Genomic DNA, 20,758 nt, shown 5'->3' with positions numbered 1-20,758 from the left:
TTGGTTTACATCATAATTACACAAAACAACTGTGAATTCTAATTAGAACCATTATAGCTATCTTGTAGAAAACTTGCCTAATAAAACCTAAAAGAATTTGGTAACTGTTGATTTTGAATATGCCTAAGAGTGCAACGCTGTGGTGTACTGCAAAGAACACTAGGCTTGGCAATACGATACTTGGGTTCAGGTCCTGGCTCTGCCACTTGCAATCTCAAGTAGTAGGCAGGGTGACTCTGCATTGCTCAGGTTTGCTCATTAAGGCCTTGTGAACCACCAGTGGATCCAAGTGGATCTTGAAGTAGCATAAAGCTTCTAGAAACTGGCCATACCCCACTTGTCATTCCTGGGGAGTAACAGAGTTGGCCTTCATTGCTGCCTTTCTGCCTTATTTCCACTCTGCCCAACCTGGCTCAGCTGGAAAATTTACTGTTACAGGAACAGAACTGCCTTGAACAGTACCATTTCTACAGCTGTGCTTCTGAAATCCTCCCTCCCTAGAAATCTCTTTGCTGTCTTCTCTGCCTGTCTGAATTCTAGCTCCCTTCCAAGGCCAGATTAATACCCATTTCTCAGCTAGGTCTTCTCCGGCCATCTCAGATAAAACTGATGGCCCCTCTGAACTCCAGTAGGAACCCTTGCCCATGCCATCCACCACGCCCTTCAGTGGCTTTATCTCTGGTCATCATATTGGTTGGGAGCATGGACTCTTGTCAAGACACACCCAGGCTTCAGTCTTGGCTCTGTCATTTCCTAGCTGCATGACCTTAGGCAACTGGCTTCACCTCCCTGGACCTTAGTGGACTCCTCTGTAAAATGAGAAGATAATCTCTGCCTATTAGGGTTGTTGTAAAGATCAAATAAAATATCTTAAAAGCTATTAAGTGTGAAATAAATATTTTTAATACAATAATAATTAAAATCAAGGTTAAATGGGAAAATATTCATGAAACAATGTTTAATAGAAGAATTACAAAACTGTAGGTAAAGTAAGAAAGATCCAGGTGTGTGTGTATGTGTGTGTTCACAAACAAAAAGAATGGGAAGACACACTTCAAAATGTTACTCTGGATGACGGTTAGCTCTGGGTGATGGGATAATTGCTGGTTTTTCTTTTCTTTTCTATATTTTGAATTTTTTATGATGAGATTGTCATATATTTATAACTTGAAAATATTATTTAAAAAAGAAAAATCAAGGTCAGTTGATTTATTCTTATTTGGTTATTTATACTCTCCTGTAATTCAGAAAGGGTTTAAAGTAACATACAATATAGTAAGATAAAAATGATAGTATAAAGCAAAATAACGCAAAGGAGAAAATACAGGTAGGAAAGATGGTATGTAGTGACACTGTTAAACATTTCTTGTGACTGTCTCATATTTTATTAAGTTTTTTTAAAAAGAAAGGATATCCTAGGATTTCCTTTAGTCATGAGTTTAGTAGGTAAGATTAACTTTGTAAAAGAAAGGTAGCATTTTATAATAAAATAAAATAATGTTAAAATGATACCTAAAATAGAATAATTTTCTGCTAGTTTTCAGTGAGTTAATGATTCTAATTATTTTGTTGTTGGCACAGTAGGCAGCCCCAAGAAAGCCACAGTTGATATTATCTACATTATATTATGTTTGTATGGTAAGTTGCAAGTTAGAAGCACAGATACTCCTAGACTTATGATAGAGTTACATCCTAATAAAACCATCATAAATTGAAAATATCATAAGTCAAAAATGCATTAATACACCTAACCTACTGATCATCATAGTTTAGCCTAGCAGACCTTAAATGTGCTCAGAACACTTACATTAGCCTACAGTTGGGCAAAATCATTTAGCACAAAGCCTATTTATTTTATAATAAACTGTTGAATGTCTCAAGTACACAGTAGTTTGCCAAGGCAGGAAAACATCAAAATTCAAAAGTTAAAGTATGGTTTCTGCTGAATGGGTATAACTTTTGCACCATTGTAAGTTGAAAAATCATGAATTGAACCATCATAAGTTAAGGACTGTCTGAATACATTTGATTAGCATTGGTTTTGCTTATCTGTTTTGAATAAGTTGAATGGTGAGGCAGACTAGAGTGAAAAAACAAATCCAAAATGAGAGTGTAGTTCTTGCCCTGGCCCTGCTGTTACTTAGCTAGATTTTAACTTCTTGGTTTATTCTTCTCTTGGAAATTGAGGGATCTGGACAAGAGGATCTAACTTTGACCATCTATAGTTTTGTAAAGTTGTAGTTTCATTTGTTTAGTAATGTGCATTTCCATTGATCCTTCTACTTGGAATCTTCATAGTATGTTAGTTGACTTATGTTATAAAATGTTCATTATAGACTTGTATGATATTAACATAATTTAAATCTTTTTCACAGAGAGGCCTCTCTCCCCCAAGGCTGTCAAAGGATTTGAAACTGCTCCACTTACCAAGAATTATTATACTGTGGTGAGTGTTCAGATGATGGACAAAAATTTTTTTCACTCTATATGGAGTATTTTCACTTGTCAAACCATTGATGTATTGAGGTGACACAAAGGAAAAACTGAATAAAGTTGCATGCAAGGGTCCAGTGTCATTTGCATTATAAAGGAGCTCTTCTACTTGTAAGCTTCTTACAGATGTCTAGAAGTCTTACATCTACCATGCTGAAAAATGCAAGGGTAGCACAAAGAGTCAGAGCAAGGCCTATGAAACAGTAGTGAAAGAGAAATTGGTTCATATGTAGGCATTATGGTGAAATTCAGCAGTTAGAGGTAGCCTTACCAGATATTTAGAAGGTGAATTCCCAAGTTCCTGTAATGCAATAAGTTTTAAGTGATTGCATTCTGTGATTTTACTTCAGAATCAATCACTCCATTATTATATCCTCTGGAATATTATGAGCCTTGTTCTTGAGGACAGCCCAAAAGGAAAACTGCCCTTCGGCACAGCGGGAGGAATGAAATGGCTCTGGCTTGAACACAGATATGTCAAAATATATTAGCTATAAATAGGGCATGTGCGATACTCAAAATAAGTTCCTATTTGAAAAAGAAATCGTATCATTCTCCTTAATCTACTCTCTGCTTCCCTTCATGTCTTCTTTCCAGACTTGGCCCAGTTACTAATGAAAAGGTCAAGTCATCATTACCTCTAAGTTTCCCCGTCAGTCTTGTCATCTCCCCCCACCTCTGTTGAAATAGAAGCTTCAGTTTTTACCCAGTGTTCTATGTGCATTTGTACTGCATACTCATTTCATTTTGTGCATGGATAAAGAGTTTTCAAACATCTCTACACAGGTATGTGAATGTCATTTGGTTTCAAAAAGTTGAATTTCACTCTTCAGTGAATTTGCTCCATGATGATGACATGACCAGTATGTGATATGAAAAATCAGGAAGGAACTTCCTAGGTCACCTGAACAATAATCATTGGGGATTATTTTGTCAGTATTTTCCCTCTTAAATTTCCGAGGTTAGAATATTATCATCCAGCAGAATTAAGCTCTCTTTTCCCTTCCTTCCTCACCATTTCATTTGGCTTTTTAGGTGACCCCTAATTTTTAAAGAAAGGACATAGTTGAATGATGGATGAAAATGTTACCATAGCTTCTTTTCCCTGTGGATCTGGAGCATATCATCTCCCTGTTTTGGATCTCTCTCTGCTTCTGCTGATTCTACCAATTTAAAATGCTGTTGAGCTTTATGTAAATTCTATGTATATTATGTTCAAACTCTGGATATTCTGCAGTTCATGTAATCCGCCTCCTATTGGAAGACATGTGCATTGTTTCTAGTCCCTTGCTATTATAAACAACTCTACATTGAGCAGTTTATACATATAACTGCCAAAGTATAGTATATGGACAGTGGAAGTTAAATTGTTCAGTCAAAGATATATATGTTCAAAAAATTTTGATAGGTATTGTCTCGAATCTTATACTCAAATCTTAAAATGGAAGGTCTTGGGGAGCTCATGGTGGCCTGTGAAGAACCTGTAGAACTTTGGTGTGGATATAGCTGAATTATTGAATAGAGACCAATTGGACGCATTGTTGTAACTGGTTATGGATGTGAAAAGATTTCGGTTGGTTGTTGCTGTTCCTATGAAATCTACATTTCTTTGGCTTTGTGTATTTAGGAAAATTTTTAGTGGCAATTAATTCAAAATATGTTCTGAGTGCTCTAATTTTACTCCTAATCTGTGTTGAATACTTGGACAAATAAAAAAATTTCTGTCTCACCCATAGGATTTGGAGACTTGGAAGATGAATTTCACTCACATGAAAGGGGTCCCTATCTGATCTTATATTAACTTTTCTTCCCTCTAAGAGTCATTAATTGTAGACATTTTCTGTTGCTAGATCTATAAGAATACTAGTGACTGAATTACTCCACTTTAGAAAAAAGAAGTAACATTTTTCTAATAAGTGATTATAAAAATAACTTTTCTTTTTTAAAAAAAATCAATGTAAGCCGGGCGCGGTGGCTCACGCCTGTAATCCTAGCACTCTGGGAGGCTGAGGCGGGTGGATCGCTCGAGGTCAGGAGTTCGAGACCAGCCTGAGCAAGAGTGAGACCCCGTCTCTACTAAAAATAGAAAGAAATGATCTGGCCAACTAAAAATATATATAGAAAAAATTAGCTGGGCATGGTGGTGCATGCCTGTAGTCCCAGCTACTTGGGAGGCTGAGGCAGTAGGATCGCTTAAGCCCAGGAGTTTGAGGTTGCTGTGAACTAGGCTGATGCCATGGCACTCACTCTAGCGGGGGCAACAGAGCGAGACTCTGTCTCAAAAAAAATAAATAAATAAAAAAAATAAAAAAATCAATGTATAAAGAGTTTAAGAGAGAAAATAAATATCACCTATAATCCCACCACTTAGAAATAATCAATATTATAATAACATGTTGGTGAATCTCATGCCAAACTTTCTTTGAAGTAGTCATGTATGTGCATATATATGCACATATATAGCCTATAATATATATGTGTGTATTTATGTTTTTAAATAAAAACAGTAAACTGTGTATTATTTATTTCTCTTTCATGAAGATTTTTCTATCCCTATACCCCAACAATACTTGTCTCTGACCAGACTTGTTCTTATGCTCTTCCATTTAGTGAGTCTTTGCTAATCCAAAGCTCCGTTTATTTTGGTACTGTGTATTGGTCATGTTCTCCAGACAAACAGAACCGCAGAACCAATAGAAGAGAGAGAGAGAGAGAGAGAGAGAGAGAGAGAGAGAGAGAGAGAGAGACAGAGAGAGAGAGAGAGAGAGAGAGAGAGATATTTATTATAAGGAATTGGCTCATGTGACTATGGAGGCTGAGAAGTCCCACAATCTGCTGGACTGAAAGCTGGAGACCATAGAAAGCTGATGGTATAATTGTCCAAGTCCAAAGGCCTGAGTACCAGAGAGCTGATGGCATAAGTTGCATTCAGAGGGTAGGAGAAGACCAATGTTTTAGCTCAAATAGGCAGGCAGAGAAGACAAATGCTCCCTTCCTCCACCTTTTTGTTCCATTTAGACCCTCAGTAGATGGGATGGTGCCCACCCACTTTGGGGAGTCAACCTGCTTTACTCAGCCCTCTGAGATGGAGTTTCCCTCTGTCACCTGGGTTACAGTGCCGTGGTGTCAGCCTAGCTGACAGCAACCTCAAACTCCTGGGCTCAAGGGATCCTTCTGCCTCAGCCCACCGAGTAGCTGGGACTACAACAGGTACACGCTACCATGTCTGGATAATTTTTCTATTTTTAGTAGAGACAGTGTCTTGCTCTTGCTCAGGCTGGTCTCGAACTCCTGAGCTCAAACGATCCTCCCGCCTCGGCCTCCCAGAGTGCTAGGATTACAGGCATGAGCCACCACGCCTGGCCGCCCATTGTTGCTTGATGTTATATGCCAGGAAGGATTAAAAAGTAAAAATCAGGAAAAAGATTCTATGCAGCTTAGTTGTCAGGCTTAATTTGTATGTAGCACTTAAATCTTGGCACCCATGGTCTCATCGGGAAGGCAGGACAGACACGACAGTGTAAGCCACATGGTAGAGAATGATGTGAAGTTGTAAAGTGTCATAAGATGAGTTTCTCAAAATGTGGTTAGGGGATCCTCTGCATCAGAAGCACCTGGGGAGCTTGTTAAAACTACAGGCATATAGGCCTCACCCCTGACCTGCTACGTCAGAATCTCTGGCCATAGATCCCAGAAAACAGCATTTTTAACAACTCCCCTCACCTCTTCCTCAACCTCTTTTCCTCAACCCACAGGTGGTTCTGATGCTCATTTACACTAAAAGTTGAGAACCAATCAAGGCAAAAGTTGAATGGAGGAGGCAGGATTCAAAGCGAGTCTTCAAGGAAGGTCAGAACTTTAGACGAACAGAGAAGAGCTGAAAGGAAATTCAGGCAGGAGGAACTATCTGAGCAAATTCCCCCAGGAAGAATGTGCGTGTCTGCAATTAATCACTGCAGGTCAGAGAGTAGACCCCACTCTCCTTGCCCCATTTCAATGTCCCTTGGAAGATGGAATTCTTTAGTTACTGTAACTATTGCAGCACATTGTTTTTTTTTTCTTTCTTCATACTTTCCCATTCCATGCAGCACATTGTAATAAAGCTATCCTTTGTGCTGTCACAAATAGGCCAGATTCACAGTAATCCTAATAATCAACAATGCGGACGAGCATCTGTCTGCAGAGTGAGAGGTGATATTTCCCTGCATTCAAATAGGAAACTATAATCAATAAGGACCAGTATTATTTACCTTGTTCAAATTTTTTTCTACTTTATGTAACTTACAGTAGATGCCAAAAGGGCATGTTTATGGAACCTGTACTCGGTATAGGGAAGGTGGAGGAAGGCTGTGGCTTTCTTTTTCTATGGCTTCTCACCGTCTGTTTTATTCGGAATTCAGGCAAGGGTTAGTTGAGCAAAAGGATGCTCAGTTGTCCTTGTGGAGACAGAGCTGGGAAGGCAAAGGCAGTATGTGGACAGAGTCTATTTTAGTGAGTTTGAATAGATTTCCTCTCGATCAAATTGTACTGCTCTGAAGTTGGTTGGCTTGCCAAACTCCTTGCCTTCTGACTCACCACTGAGGCCTTCTGTTTGGGAGCACATAGCCTTCTCTGTCTGCCTCCCTTCTTATCCTTTTACATTAGATGCCCTGTGGCTGGAAAAATAAAGAACCAGTCTCAGAAGTTCATCAGTTGGTCTTTTGAGATTGAGGAAAGCAATAAAGTCCAAGTGAATTTAGGAAAGAATCCCAAGCATCCACGCTGATGAGTATTTCTGCTAATCTAACCACAGCAAGGGCAGTTCTATTTAATATATTACCATTCACATGTTTTGGGGGCACATAATTTGATGAAAAATACTTATTAATCACCTTCATCATTTAGTTTTGTAAAGTCATCATTCTGCCACCCTCAAAACTTGCAATAATATTAGTTTACTTTATATTTCGGTTTAGCTCTCCAGAACTCGCTCCAAGGCACCAGGAAGTGTCTGCCTGCCTCCTTCCCATGGGAAGTATTTGCCCTATGCCAGTGGCTCCAGCAGAGATGGCACCCCTAGAAAGTGTGCTGCCTCACCTAGCAGATAAACCACTGCAGCAGAACACTTGGCACCTTTCTTGAAGAATCTTAGCAATTTCATTTAAATGAGCCCCAGATGATAGCATTTTAAAGGAAGTTGAAATAGTAAAGCTATTTCAGTTGAGACAGGGAGGTTGAATTATATCAACCATGGAATTAAAGTAATGTTTAATTGTTTTAAAAATGACATTTTCGGATAAAAATAATATCTGTGATTTTTTAATTTAAAAATTTCCTTCAGACAATGACTGGTGTTGTTTTTCTTTATTTCAAAAGATATTATAATTCAGATAGTGTGACAGTTATAGACAATAATACTAGAAGGGAGGGTGAGGATGTGAGATGGCTTGTGCCCGGACATAGTCTTTCTAGAAAAGTGTGACCAAAAAGATGATTAGAAGATTTCATTCCCTCCTGAATATAAGAGGGAAGGCATGGCCCCATCCTTTTTGACTCCTAATATAAGTACTATAGATAACCAAATAAATATTTTAATAAAGCAATCCCCATATGAGTCTTACCTCTTCCTTGTACTCGATAAAATGTTACCGTTGAATCCTAGTGTAGTTCTCTCCATTTCTATGAATAAAAAAATGAATATTAGTGCTGAGCATAAGTGATTACTTGAGGTACTGCAGTGAAAAACAGCCCAGTAGAGCAGAGAGGTCTGATGATAAACAAACTTGAGTTTGGGGGAACACAATACTGGATAAGGACTTGGAGTCAGAAAAAAAAGAAGAGTTTTTAATTAACAGATGGGAAATTTGTGCTTTGACTGTTTTTTCTCTTCTTCTTTTTTTTTTTTTTTTTGGAGACAGAGTGTCGCTTTGTTGCCCTGGATAGAGTGAGTGCTGTGGCGTCAGCCTAGCTCACAGCAACCTCAAACTCCTGGGCTCAAGCAATCCTACTGCCTCAGCCTCCCAAGTAGCTGGGACTACAGGCATGCACCACCACGCCCGGCTAATTTTTTCTATATATATTTTGGTTGGCCAGATAATTTCTATTTTTTTAGTAGAGACGGGGTCTCGCTCTTGCTCAGGCTGGTCTCAAACTCCTGACCTTGAGCGATCCACCCACCTCGGCCTCCCAGAGTGCTAGGATTACAGGCGTGAGCCACCGCGCCCGGCCAGACTGTTTTTTAATAACAACTTTATTGAGATATAATTCATATACCATAAAATCTGCCATTTTATTTTATTTCTTTTGAAACTTTCTCTTCTTTTATTTGGGAATCAGTTTGCTTACAGTTTTTAAAGTTTACAATCTATCTTTCCTTTCAATTTTTATTTTTTAAATTTTAAATGTTTAATTATTATGGGTACATAATGGTTGTATATCTTTATAAGGTATATGTGATGTTTTGATACAGTTATACAATTTGAATTAATCAAATTAGGGTAATGGGGGAGTAATCCATCACCTCAGGCATTTATCATTTCTTTGTGTTAAGAACATTCCAATTCCACTCTTTTAGTTATTTTAAAGTATACCCTAACTTACTGTTGATTATAGTCACTTTGCTGTGCTATCAAATGTTGTTATTTTATCTAACTATCTAATTATATTTTTGCACCCATTAACCATCCCCACTTTATCCTTCCCTCCCTGCTACCCATCCCAGCCTCTGGTAACCATCACTCTACTCTTTGTCTGCAGGGGATCAATCTATTATCTTCGTTCTCTTCTGTCACATGCAAATCTTTCCATTTCAGGATTCTCTTTCAAATAGGTGTCCCACAGGTTTTGATTTAGCTGATCTAGGTCCAGGCACAGACCTATTCTTTACATGTCTTCTAAATTTTTATCATATTCTGGAAATTGTGTGTAAAGTGACAGTAAAGACTAAAATAAAAAAAAATTTACCTCCCACATATGAGTGAGAATATGTGAGATTTGTCTTTCTGTGCTTGGCTTATTTCACTTAACATGATGTTCTCCAGTTCCATCTATGTTGCAAATGGCAAGATTTCATTCTTTCTTGTGGTTATATAATATTCCATTGTGTATGTGTACCGAAATTTCTTTATCCATTCATCCATTGATGGACACTTAGTGGATTTCAAATCTTGGCTACTGTGAATAGTGCTGCAGTAAACATGGGGATGCAGATATCTTTTCAATATACTGATATCACCTCCTTTGTATATATACCCAGCAGTGGGATTGCTGGGTCATGTGGTAGTTCTATTTTTAATTTTTTGAGGAACCTCCATACTGTTCTCCATAGCAGTTTCACTAATTTATATTGTCACCAACAGCATATGAAGGTTCCCCTTTTTCCACATCCTTGACAGCTTTTGTTATTGCCTGTCTTTTGCATAAATACCATTTTAACTGGTATGAGATGCTATCTCATTGTAGATTTGATTTACATTTCTCTGATTACTAATGATGTTGAGCATTTTTTCATATATCTATTGGCCATTTGTATGTCTTTTGAAAAATGTCTATTCAGACCCTTTGCCCATTTTTTAATTGCATTATTTGATTTTTTTCCTATATTTTAGTTATTAATCCCTTGTCATATGAGTAGTTTGCAAATATTTTCTCCCACTCTATGGGCTGTCTCTTCCCTTTGTTGATTGTTTTCTTTGCTGTGCAGAAGCTTTTTAGCTTGATGTGATCCCATTTGTCCAATTTTGCTTTGGTTGCCGGTGTTTTGGGGGATATTACTCAAGAAGTTCTTGCCCAAACCAATGTCCCTGAAGCATTTTCCCAAAGTTTTCTTTTAGTAGTTTCATAGTTTTAGGTCTTAGATTTAAGTCTTTAATCCATTTTGATTTTATTTTTGTATATGGTGAGAGATAAAGGTCTAGTTTCATTCTTCTGCATATGGATATCCAGTTTTCCCAGCACCATTTATTGAAGAAACTGGCCTTTCCCCACTGTATGTTCTTGACACTTTTGTCAAAAATAAGTTCACTATAGATGTCTATATTTATTTCTGGCTTCTCTATTCTGTTCCATTGGTCTATGTGTCTGTTTCTATGTCAATACCATGCTATTTTGGTTACTACAGCTCTGTAGTATAATTTGAAGTCAGGTAATGTGATTCCTCCAGTTTTGTTCTCTTTGTTCAGGATGACTTTGGCTATTCTGGGTCTTTGGTGGTTCCATATAAATTTTAGGATTGGCCGGGTGCAGTGGCTCACACCTGTAATCCTAGCGCTCTGGGAGGCCAAGGCAGGTGGATCGTTTGAGCTCAGGAGTTCGAGACCAGCCTGAGCAAGAGCGAGACCCCATCTCTACTAAAAATAGAAGGAAATTAGCTGGACAACTAAAAATATATAGAAAAAATTAGCCAGGCATAGTGGTGCATGCCTGTAGTCCTAGCTACTCAGGATGCTGAGGCAGGAGGATCGCTTGAGCCCAGGAGTATGAGGCTGCTGTGAGCTAGGCTGATGGCACGGCACTCTAGCCCGGGTGACAGAGTAAGATTCTGTCTCAAAAAAAAAAAGTTTATTCCTAGGTATTGTATTTTATTTGTAGCTTTTATAAATGGGATTACTTTCTTGATTTCTTTTTCAGGTTGGTTACTGTTGGCGTATAGAAACGCTACTGATTATTGTGTGTTGATTTTGTATCCTGCAACTTTACTGGATTTGTTTATCAATTTCAATAGTTTCTCTGTGGAGTCTTTAGGTTTCTCTAGATATAAGATCATATATTCTGCAAACAAAGATAATTTGACTTCTTCCTTTCCAATTTGGATGCCTTTTATTTCTTTCTCTTTTCTGATTGCTCTAGCTAGAACTTCCAGTACTATATTGAGTAACAGTGGTGAAAGTGGGCATCCTTGTCTTGCTCCAGAGTTTAGAGGAAAGGTTTTCAGTTTTTCCCCATTCAGTATGATATTGGCTATGGGTCTGTCCTATATGGCTTTTGTCATGTTGACATAAGTTCCTTCTATACCCAGTTTTTTTGAGAGTTTTTATGATGAAGGGTGTTGAATTTTAGTGAATGCTTTTTCACCATCAATTGAAATAATCATATTTCTTTTATTTTTGACACAGAGTCTTACTCTTTTGCCCTGGCTAGAGTGCCATGGCGTCAGCCTAGCTCACAGCAACCTCAAACTCCTGGGCTCAAGCAATCCTTCTGCCTCAGCCTCCCGAGTAGCTGGGACTACAGGCATGTGCCATCATGCCCGGCTAATTTTATATATATATATATATATTTTTTTTTTTTTGGGACAGAGTCTCACTGTGTTGCCTAGGCTAGAGTTTTTCTATATATTTTTAGTTGTCCAGATAATTTCTTTCTATTTTTTAGTAGAGATGGAGTCTCGCTCTTGCTCAGGCTTGTCTCAAACTCCTGACCTCGAGTGATCCACCCGCCTAAGCCTCCCAGAGTGCTAGGATTACTGGTATGAGCCACTGCGCCCAGCCCAATCGTATGTTTTTTGACCTTCATTCTGTTGATATGATGGATGACATTGGCTGATTTGCATATGTTAAGCCATCCTTGCATCCCTGGGATGTATCCCACTTGATCATGGTAAATAATCTTTTTATGTGTTGTCGAATTCTATTTGCTAGTATTTTCTTGAGGATTTTTGCATCTGTGTTCCTCAGAGATATTGGCCTATAGTTTTATTTTTTTGTTGTGTCTTTGGTTTTGGTATCAGGGTGATAACAGGCCTCATAGAATGAGTTTGGGAGTATTGTCTCCTCCTCAATTTTTTGGACTAGTTTCAGTAGGATTGGTATTAGTTCTTTGTTTTTTTTAAAGTTTCTTTAATTTCAAAATATTAAGGGAGTACAAATGTTTTAGGTTACATGGATCGATTTTGTAATGGTTGAGTCCAAGCTATAGGTGTGTCCATCATCCAAATCATGTTCATTGTACCCATTAGGTAGGTTTTTGCTCTTCCCCTCATCTCCCCTCCCCCCAGGTTAATTTCCATTGTGTTTTACTTCCCTCTGTGCACATGTGTGCTCATTGGTTAGTTCCAATTTAATAGTGAGTACATGTGGTGTTATTTTTCCATCCTTGCAATATTTCACTTAGGAGAATGGTCTCCAGTTCCATACAGATTGTTGAAAAGGTATTAATTAATCCTTCTTTATGGCTATGTAGTACTCCATGGTATACATATACCACATTTTATTAATCCATTTATAAATTGATGGGTAGTTGGGTTGACTGAATTGTGCTGTAATAAATATGTGTCTTTTTGATGAAAAGTCTTCTTTTCTTTTGTATAGATACCCAATAGTGGGATTGCTGTATCAAATGGTAGGTCTACTTTTAGTTCTTTGAAGAATCTTTATATCATTTTCCATAAAGGTTGTACTAGTTTGCAGTCCCCCCCAACAGTGTATAAATGTTCCTTTCTCTTCGCATCCATGGCAGCATCTATTGTTTTTGGACTTTTTAATAAAAGCCATTCTGCCTGGGGTAAGGTGATAGCTCACTGTGATTTTAATTTGCATTTCCCTGATGATTAATGACGTTGAGCATTTTTTCATATTTTTATTGGTCATTTGTCAGTCTTCTTTTCAGAAGCTTCTGTTCATGCCTTTTGCCCACTTTTTAATAGGGTTGGTTTTTTTTTCTTGCTGATTTGCTTGAGTTCTTTGTAAATTCTGGAACAGAGAACCCAGATATAAAACCATCTACCTACAAACAACTGGTCTTTGACAAAGCAGACAACAATGTACACTGGGGAAAAGAAGCCCTATTCAATAAATGGTGCTGGGAAAATTGGATAGCCACATGCAGGAGAATGAAACAGGACCCCTACCTTTCCCCACTCACAAAAATTACTTCAAGGATAAAAGACTTTAATCTAAAGCATGAAACTAGAAGAATTCTAGAGGAAAATGTAGGAAAACTCTTCTAGATATTGGCTTCGGCAAAGAATTTATGACTAAGGCCCCAGTGACAATCATAGCAACAACAAAAATTAGCAAATTGGATTTGATTAAACTAAAAAGCTTCTGCACAGCTAAGGAAACTATCAGCAGAACAAACAGACAACCTATAGAATGGGAGAAAATATTCGCAAGCTACACGTCTGATAAGGGACTAGTTCTTCTTTGAATGCTTGGTTGAATTCGGCAGTGAAGCCATCAGATCCTGGGCTTTTCTTTGATGGGAGACTTTTTATTACTGCTTGTATATTGTTACTTGGTATTGGTTTGTTCAGGTTTTTGATTTCTTCCTGATTCAATGTTGGTAGTTTGTATGTGTCTAGGAATTTATCTATTTCTTCTAGGTTTTCCAATTTATTGGCACATAGTTGTTCATAGCAGTCACTAATGATCCTTTGGATCTCCGCAGTATCTATCAGTGGTAATGTCTCCTTTTTCATCTCTGATTTTATTTATTTGGGTCTTCTCTCTTTTTTTTCCCTTAGTTAGTCTGACTAAAGGTTTTATTTATCTTTACAAAAGACCAACTTTTTGTTTCGTTGATCTTTTGTATTGTTTCAATTTCATTTATTTCTGCTCTGATCTATATTATTTCTTTTCTTCTACTAATTTTGGGTTTGATTTGCTCTTATCTTTCTAGTTCTTTGAAATGCATCATTAAGTTGTTTATTTGAAGCTTTTTGAAGGTTTTCTACTTTTTTGATGTAGGCATTTATTGCTATAAATTTTCCTGTTATTACTGCTTTTGTTGTATCCCATAGGTTTTGATATGTTGTGTTTTCATTTTCATTCGTTTTGAGAAATTTTAAAATTTCCATCTTAATCTCTTCATTGACCCACTGGTCATTCTGGAGCATGTTGCTTAGTTTCCATGTGTTTCTATATTTTCCAGTTTTCCTCTTGTTATTGATTTCTAGTTTTATTCCATTTTGGTTAGAGAAAGCACTTGGTATGATTTCAACTTTTTTGATTTTTTCAAGACTTGTTTTGTGGCCTACCATATGGTCTATCTTTGAGAATGATCCATGAGCTGAGGAGAGGAACATGTATCCTGCAGCTGTTGGATGAATTATTCTGTAAATATCTATTAGGTCCATTTGGTCTATAGTGAGGATTAAGTCTAATGTTTCCTTATTGATTTTCTGTCTGGATAATTTGTCTAATGCTGAAAGTGGGGTGTTGAGGTCCCCAATGATTATTGTATTGGGGTCTATTTCTCTCTTTAGCTCTGGTAATATTTGCTTTATATATCTGGGTGCTCCAGCATTGAGTGTATATATGTTTAGAATTGTTATAGCCTCTTGCTGAATTGACCCCTTTATCATTAAATAATGACCTTCTTTGTCTCTTTTTACAGTTTTTGTCTTGAAACCTATCTTATGTGGTAGAAGTATAGCTACTCCTGCTATTTCTTGGTTTCAATTTGCATGGAATATCTTTTCCCATCCCTTTATTTTCAATCTGTATGTATCTTTATAGGTGAAGTGTGTTTCTTGCAGACAGCATATAGTTGGCTCTTGTTTTTCTTTTTTTTTTTTAATCCATTCAGCCACTCTATGTCTTTTGATTGGAGAGTTTAGTCCATTCACATTCAATGTTATTATTGATAGATAAGGACTTACTACTGCCATGTTTGTTATTTGATTTTTGGTTGTTTTGTGGTCCTCTCTTTCTTTCTTGCTTCCTTCTTAGCTTCTTTTGTTAAAAGTAATTTTCTTTGGTAGTGTGTTTTAATTTATTGCTCTTTATTTTTTATGTATCTGTTGTAGGTGTTTTTTTTTTTTTTTTTTTTTTTTTTTTCAGGCAGAGTCTCACTTTGTTGCCCAGGCTAGAGTGAGTGCTGTGGCGTCAGCCTAGCTCACAGCAACCTCAAACTCCTGGGCTTAAGCGATCCTACTGCCTCAGCCTCCCGAGTAGCTGGGACTACAGGCATGCGCCACCATGCCAGGCTAATTTTTTTCTATATATATTTTTAGTTGTCCAGATAATTTTTATTTCTATTTTTAGTAGAGACGGGGTCTCGCTCAGGCTGGTCTCGAACTCCTGACCTCGAGTGATCCACCCGCCTCGGCCTCCCAGAGGGCTAGGATTACAGGCGTGAGCCACCGCGCCCAGCCAGTTGTAGGTTTTTTTTATTTGAGGTTACCATGAGGCTTGCAAAGGACATTTTAAAACCAATTATTTTAAAAATATACAACTCTGCTTATAAACAAACAAATAAACAAGTAATAAGAAATCTAACAGAAATTCTACTCTTTAATTGCATCCCCTAGCTTTTTTTGTTGTTTCCATCCATATCTTTTTATGCTATCTATCTCTCAAAAAACTTATTGTAGTTATTTTTGATAGATTTGTCTTTTAGTCTTCCTAATCAAGATATAAGTGGTTTATATACCACAGTTACAGCAATAGAGTATTTTGTATTTGTGTACTTATTGTTACCAGTGAGTTGTACACCTTCAGATGATTTCTTATTGTTCATTAATGTTCTTTTCCTTCAGATTGAAGAACTCGTTTTAGCATTTCTTGTAGGACAGGTCTGGTGTTGATGAAATCCCTCAGCTTTTATTTGTCTGGGAAGGTCCTTATTTCTCCTCCATGTTTTAAGGATATATTTGCAGGATATAATATTCTGGGGTTAAGGTTTTTTTCCTTCAGCATTTTGAATATCTCATGCCACTCTCTCTTGGCCTGTAAGGTTTCCACTAGGAAGTCTGCTGCCAGACGTATCAGAGCTCCTTTATATGTTATTTTTTTTCTTTTTTCTTGCTTCCCTTAGAACCTTTTCTTTATCCATGACCTTTAGGATCTTGATTATTAAATGCCTTGTTTGGATAATCTTGTTTGGGTTCATCTGCTTGGTGTTCTATGACCTTATTGTATCTGAATATTGATATCTTTCTCTAGGTTTGGAAAGTTCTCTATTATTACTTCTTTGAATAAGGCTTCTTTCTACCTCCTCTTTAAGGCCAATAACTCTTAGATTTGCCCTGTTGAGGCTATTTTCTAGATCTTGTAGGTATGCTTCATTCTTTTTTATTTTTTTTTCTTTTCTGACTGTGTTTTCAAATAGCCTGTCTTCAAGCTCACTAATTCTTTCTTCTGCTTGGCCAATTCTGCTGTTGAGAGACTCTGATGCATTTCTCAGTTTGTCAATTGAATTCTTAAGCTCCAGAATTTCTGCTTGATTTTTTAGATTATTTTAATCTTTTTGTTAAATTTTACTGATAGGCTTCTGCATTCCTTCTCTGTGTTGTCTTGAAGTTCATTGAACTTCTTCAGGACAGCTATTTTGAATTCTTTGTCTGAAAGGTCACATATCTCCATTGCTCCAGGATTGGTCACTGGTACTTTATTTAGTTTGGTGAGGTCATGGTTTCCCGGGTATTCTTGATGCTTGTGGATGTTTGTCAATATCTGGGCATTGAAGAGTTAGATATTTATTTTAATCTTTGTAGTCTGGACTTGTTTGAATCCATCCTTGAGAAGACTTTCCAGATATTCAAAAGTAATTGAATACTGTGATCCAAGTCTTTTGTCACTGCGGCTGTATCAGCACTGGGGGTGCCCCAACCCCAGTAATGCTGTGACTCTGACAGTCTCCTGCCTTGGTGGACATGGGTAAGATATAGGAGAATTCCCTGGATTACCAGGCAAAATCTCTTACTCTCTTCCCTCACTCTCTGTGCTGGGCTGCTGGAGTTGGAGGAGGAGTGATGTGGGCACTCCCTCATGGACACTAGCTCCAGGTCACACCTGAAGCCAGCCCAATCTCACCCAAAGCCTGGGGTGACTGTCACCTGGATACCTCTGGTGTTTATTCAGAACCCAAGGGCTCTTTAGTCAGTAGGTGGTAAATCCTGCCAGGACTGGATCCTTCCCTTCAGGGCAGTGTGTTTCCTTCTGGCTTAGGGTGGGTCCAGAAATGCCATCCAGGAACTAAGGCTTGAACTCAGGGGCTTCAGGAGTCTGCTTGGTACTTTATTTTACTGTGGCTGAGCTGGTACCCAAGTTGCAAAACAGAGTCCTCTAAACTTTTCCCTTTCTTTTCCTCAAGTGGAAGGAGTCTCCCTGGGCCACACTGCCTATAGTTCGGGGGAGGTGACACAGGCATTAATTTGGCCACCATTGCTGTTGTCTCATTGGGTCACATGTGCCCCAACTCCACTGGTTCTGAGCCAGCACAGCTGCAGGAATTGCCCAAGGACTGCAGCCTTTGTGGCCTGACTACCTTATGAATGTAGTCCAGGCCCCAGGCTGTTTTTGTCAGCCAGTGGTGGGGCTAGCTGGAACTGGGTTTGGGGGTGGAGGATTTCTCTCTGGCCAGGCTGGTCTAAGTGCTCCCTCTGTGGACACTGGCAGAATTCTGCCCTGTGCTGTGTTTCCCTGTGCCAGGGTGGCCCTGAGTTTCGATGCAAAGTCCCACAGCTACTTTCCTTTCCCTCCCTTGGGCACATAGATTCTTTCTCCACTCAGAGTGCTAGTGCAGCACTGCCGGGGGATGGGGGAAGAGTGGCGATGACAATGTTATGAAATTAGATGAGGTAGTGGTAATCACAGCACAACTCTGTGAATATACTAAAAATAGTGCAATGTTGGTACTGATGTCCACTGTTTGATTCCTGCTTTTAATAATTTGAGTCTTATCTTTTGTTCTTGGTCAGTATAGCTAAAGGTTTGTCAATTTTATTGATCTTTTCTAAGACTAACTTTGGTTTCCTTGCTTTTCTCTGTTGTCATTATATTCTCTATCCCATCAATTTCTGCTCTAATCTTTGTTATTTCCTTCCTTCTGCTTTCCTTGAGTTTAGTCTGCTCTTCTTTTTCTAGTTTCTTCAGGTGGAAGGTAAGGTTATTAATCTGAGATCTTTATTTTTTTTTTAAATGGACTTTATTTAGAGCAGTTTTAGGTTCACAGCAAAACTGAAGTGAAAGTATAGGGAGTTCCCATTATACTCCTAGCCCCACACATGCATAGACCTCCTCCATGACTGACATCTTTTCTAATCTGTATACCTTTTTCTTGTCTTGTCTTATTGCATTAGCTAGTACTTCAAATATGATGTTGAAAAAGAGTGATGTGGGGAAACATCCTTGCCTTGATCCTGATTTTAGTAGGAAAGTATCTAGCTTCTCACCATTAAGTATGATGTTAAGTGTAGGATGTTTTGTGGTTTTTTTTTTTTGTAGGTATTCTTTATCAAGTTGAGAAACTATTCCTAGTTTGCTGAGCATTTAAAAAAAAATCACTGAGTGCTGTATTTTGTCAATTTTTCTTCTGCTTCTATTGATAGATCATGTGATTTTTCTTCTCTAGCCTATTGATGTCATGGATTACATTAATTGATTTTCTTTTGAATGTTGAAACAGTCTTGCATGCCTAGAATAAATCGCACTTGGGTATGGTGTAGAATACTTTTTATCTATTGCTAGACTTTATTTGCTAATATTTTGTTGAGGATTCTACATCTCTGTTCATGAGAGATATTGGTCTGTAGTTTTCTCTTCTTTTAATGCCTTTGTCTGGTTTTGGTATTAGGCTAATGCTGGCTTCATAGAATGAGTTAGGAAGCATTTTCTCTGCTTCTATCTTCTAGAAGGGATTGTAGGGATTTGGTATAATTTCTTCCTTAAATGTTTAGTAGAATTCACCAGTGAGCCCATCTGGGCCTGGTGTTTTCTGTTTTGGAAGGTTATTAATTACTGATTCAATTTCTTTATTAGATATGGGCCTAATCAGATTATCTATTTCTTCTCTCATGAGTTTTGGTGGATTGTATCTTAAAGGAATTGTTCCATTTCATCTGGGTTATCAAATTTGTAGGCATAGAGTTGTTTATAGTAGTCCTTTATATGATTTCCTTTATCCTTTTAATGTCCACAGGATCTGCAGTGATGTCCTGACCTTTCATTTCTGATACTAACAATTTGTATCTTCTCTCTTTTTCTCCTTAGTTAACTTGGCAAGAGGTTCATCAATTTTCTTGATCTTTTCAAAGAGCCAGCTTTTGGTTTCATTGATTTTCTCTACTGATTTCCTCTTTTCAATATCACTGATATTTGCTCTAATTTTTATTATTTCTTTTCTTCTACTTATTTTTGGATTTAATTTCCTTTCCTTTTTTGAGTTTTCTAAGGTGGAAGCTTAGAGTTTTTGTTTTAGACCATTCTTCTTTTCTAATATATGCATTTAATGCTGTAAATTTCCCTATAAGTGCTGCTTTCACTGCATCCCACAAATTTTTATAAGTTATATTTTCACTTTCATTTAATTCCAAATATTTTAAAATTTCTCTTGTGATTTATTTTTTAGAAAAGAAATGTGTTATTTAGAAGTTTGTCATTTAATCTCCAAGTATTTTTCTGTTATTGATTTCTTTTTTTATTTCATTGTGGCCTGAGATCATACATTGTATGATTTCTATTTTTTCAAATTTGTTAACAAGTGTTTTATGGCCCATAATGTGGTCTACCTTGGTGAATGTTCCTTGTGGGCTTGAGAAGAATGTGTAATCTGCTGTTGTTGGATGATGTAGTCTATAGATGTCAATTATATCTGGTTGTTTGATGGTGCTATTGAGTTCTAACATGTCCTTATGTATTTTCTGCTTGATGGATCTGTCCATTTCTGATAGAGGGGTGTTGAATTCTTCACCTATAATAGTGGATTCATGTATTTCTTCTTGAAGTTCTATACATTTTTTCCCTTATGTATTTTGATGCTCTATTGTTAGGCAAAATACACATTAAGCATTGTTATGTCTTGCTGGAGAATTGACCTCTTTATTATTATGTGATGCCCCTCTTTATTTCTGATAATTTTCCATACTCTAAAGTTTGCTGTGTCTGAAATTAATATAGCCACTCCAGCTTTCTTTTGATTAATGTCAGTATGGTATCTCTTTCTCCATCTCTTTACTTTTAAACTATAAGTGTCTTTATATTTAAACTGTGTTTCTTGTAAGCCACAAATACTTAGGTCTTACTTTTTTGATCCACTATGAAAATATTTGTCTTTTAATTGGTATATTTAGCCCATTGACATTTAAATCATTTAAAGTGATTGTTGATATAGTTGGATTAATACGTATCATATTTGTTAGTTTTCTATTTGTTGCTCTTATTCTTTGTTCTATTTTTATCTTCTATATTTTTCTGCTTTTTTATTTTATTTTTTTATTTTTATTTTTTTTTTATTTCAGCTCTTCATGGGGGTACAACAGGTTATATACATTGTCCGTGTCCCGCCCATCCCCCTGAGTCAGAGCCTCAAGCGTGTCCATTCTCCAGACAGTGGAGAATGGCACTCA

The 20,758-nt window shown here is 37.4% G+C and overlaps 1 protein-coding gene across 5 annotated transcripts in view; it reads left to right on the top strand.

The window, feature by feature from the left end:
- ARHGEF6 (Rac/Cdc42 guanine nucleotide exchange factor 6) overlaps window positions 1-20,758 on the top strand; it is a 117,074-nt gene that overhangs the window by 45,502 nt on the left and 50,814 nt on the right. For all 5 annotated transcript variants that reach the window (XM_045538845.1, XM_045538844.1, XM_045538847.1 and 2 more), the window contains one exon: window positions 2,376-2,446. In XM_045538845.1, the coding sequence (XP_045394801.1) occupies window positions 2,376-2,446 (71 nt within the window). The remainder of the gene's footprint in view (window positions 1-2,375; window positions 2,447-20,758) is intronic.

The sequence above is a fragment of the Lemur catta genome, chromosome X (assembly GCF_020740605.2).
Source record: "Lemur catta isolate mLemCat1 chromosome X, mLemCat1.pri, whole genome shotgun sequence".
NCBI classification, from domain to species: Eukaryota; Metazoa; Chordata; class Mammalia; order Primates; family Lemuridae; genus Lemur; species Lemur catta.
This window is presented reverse-complemented; position numbering and strand designations above follow the sequence as displayed.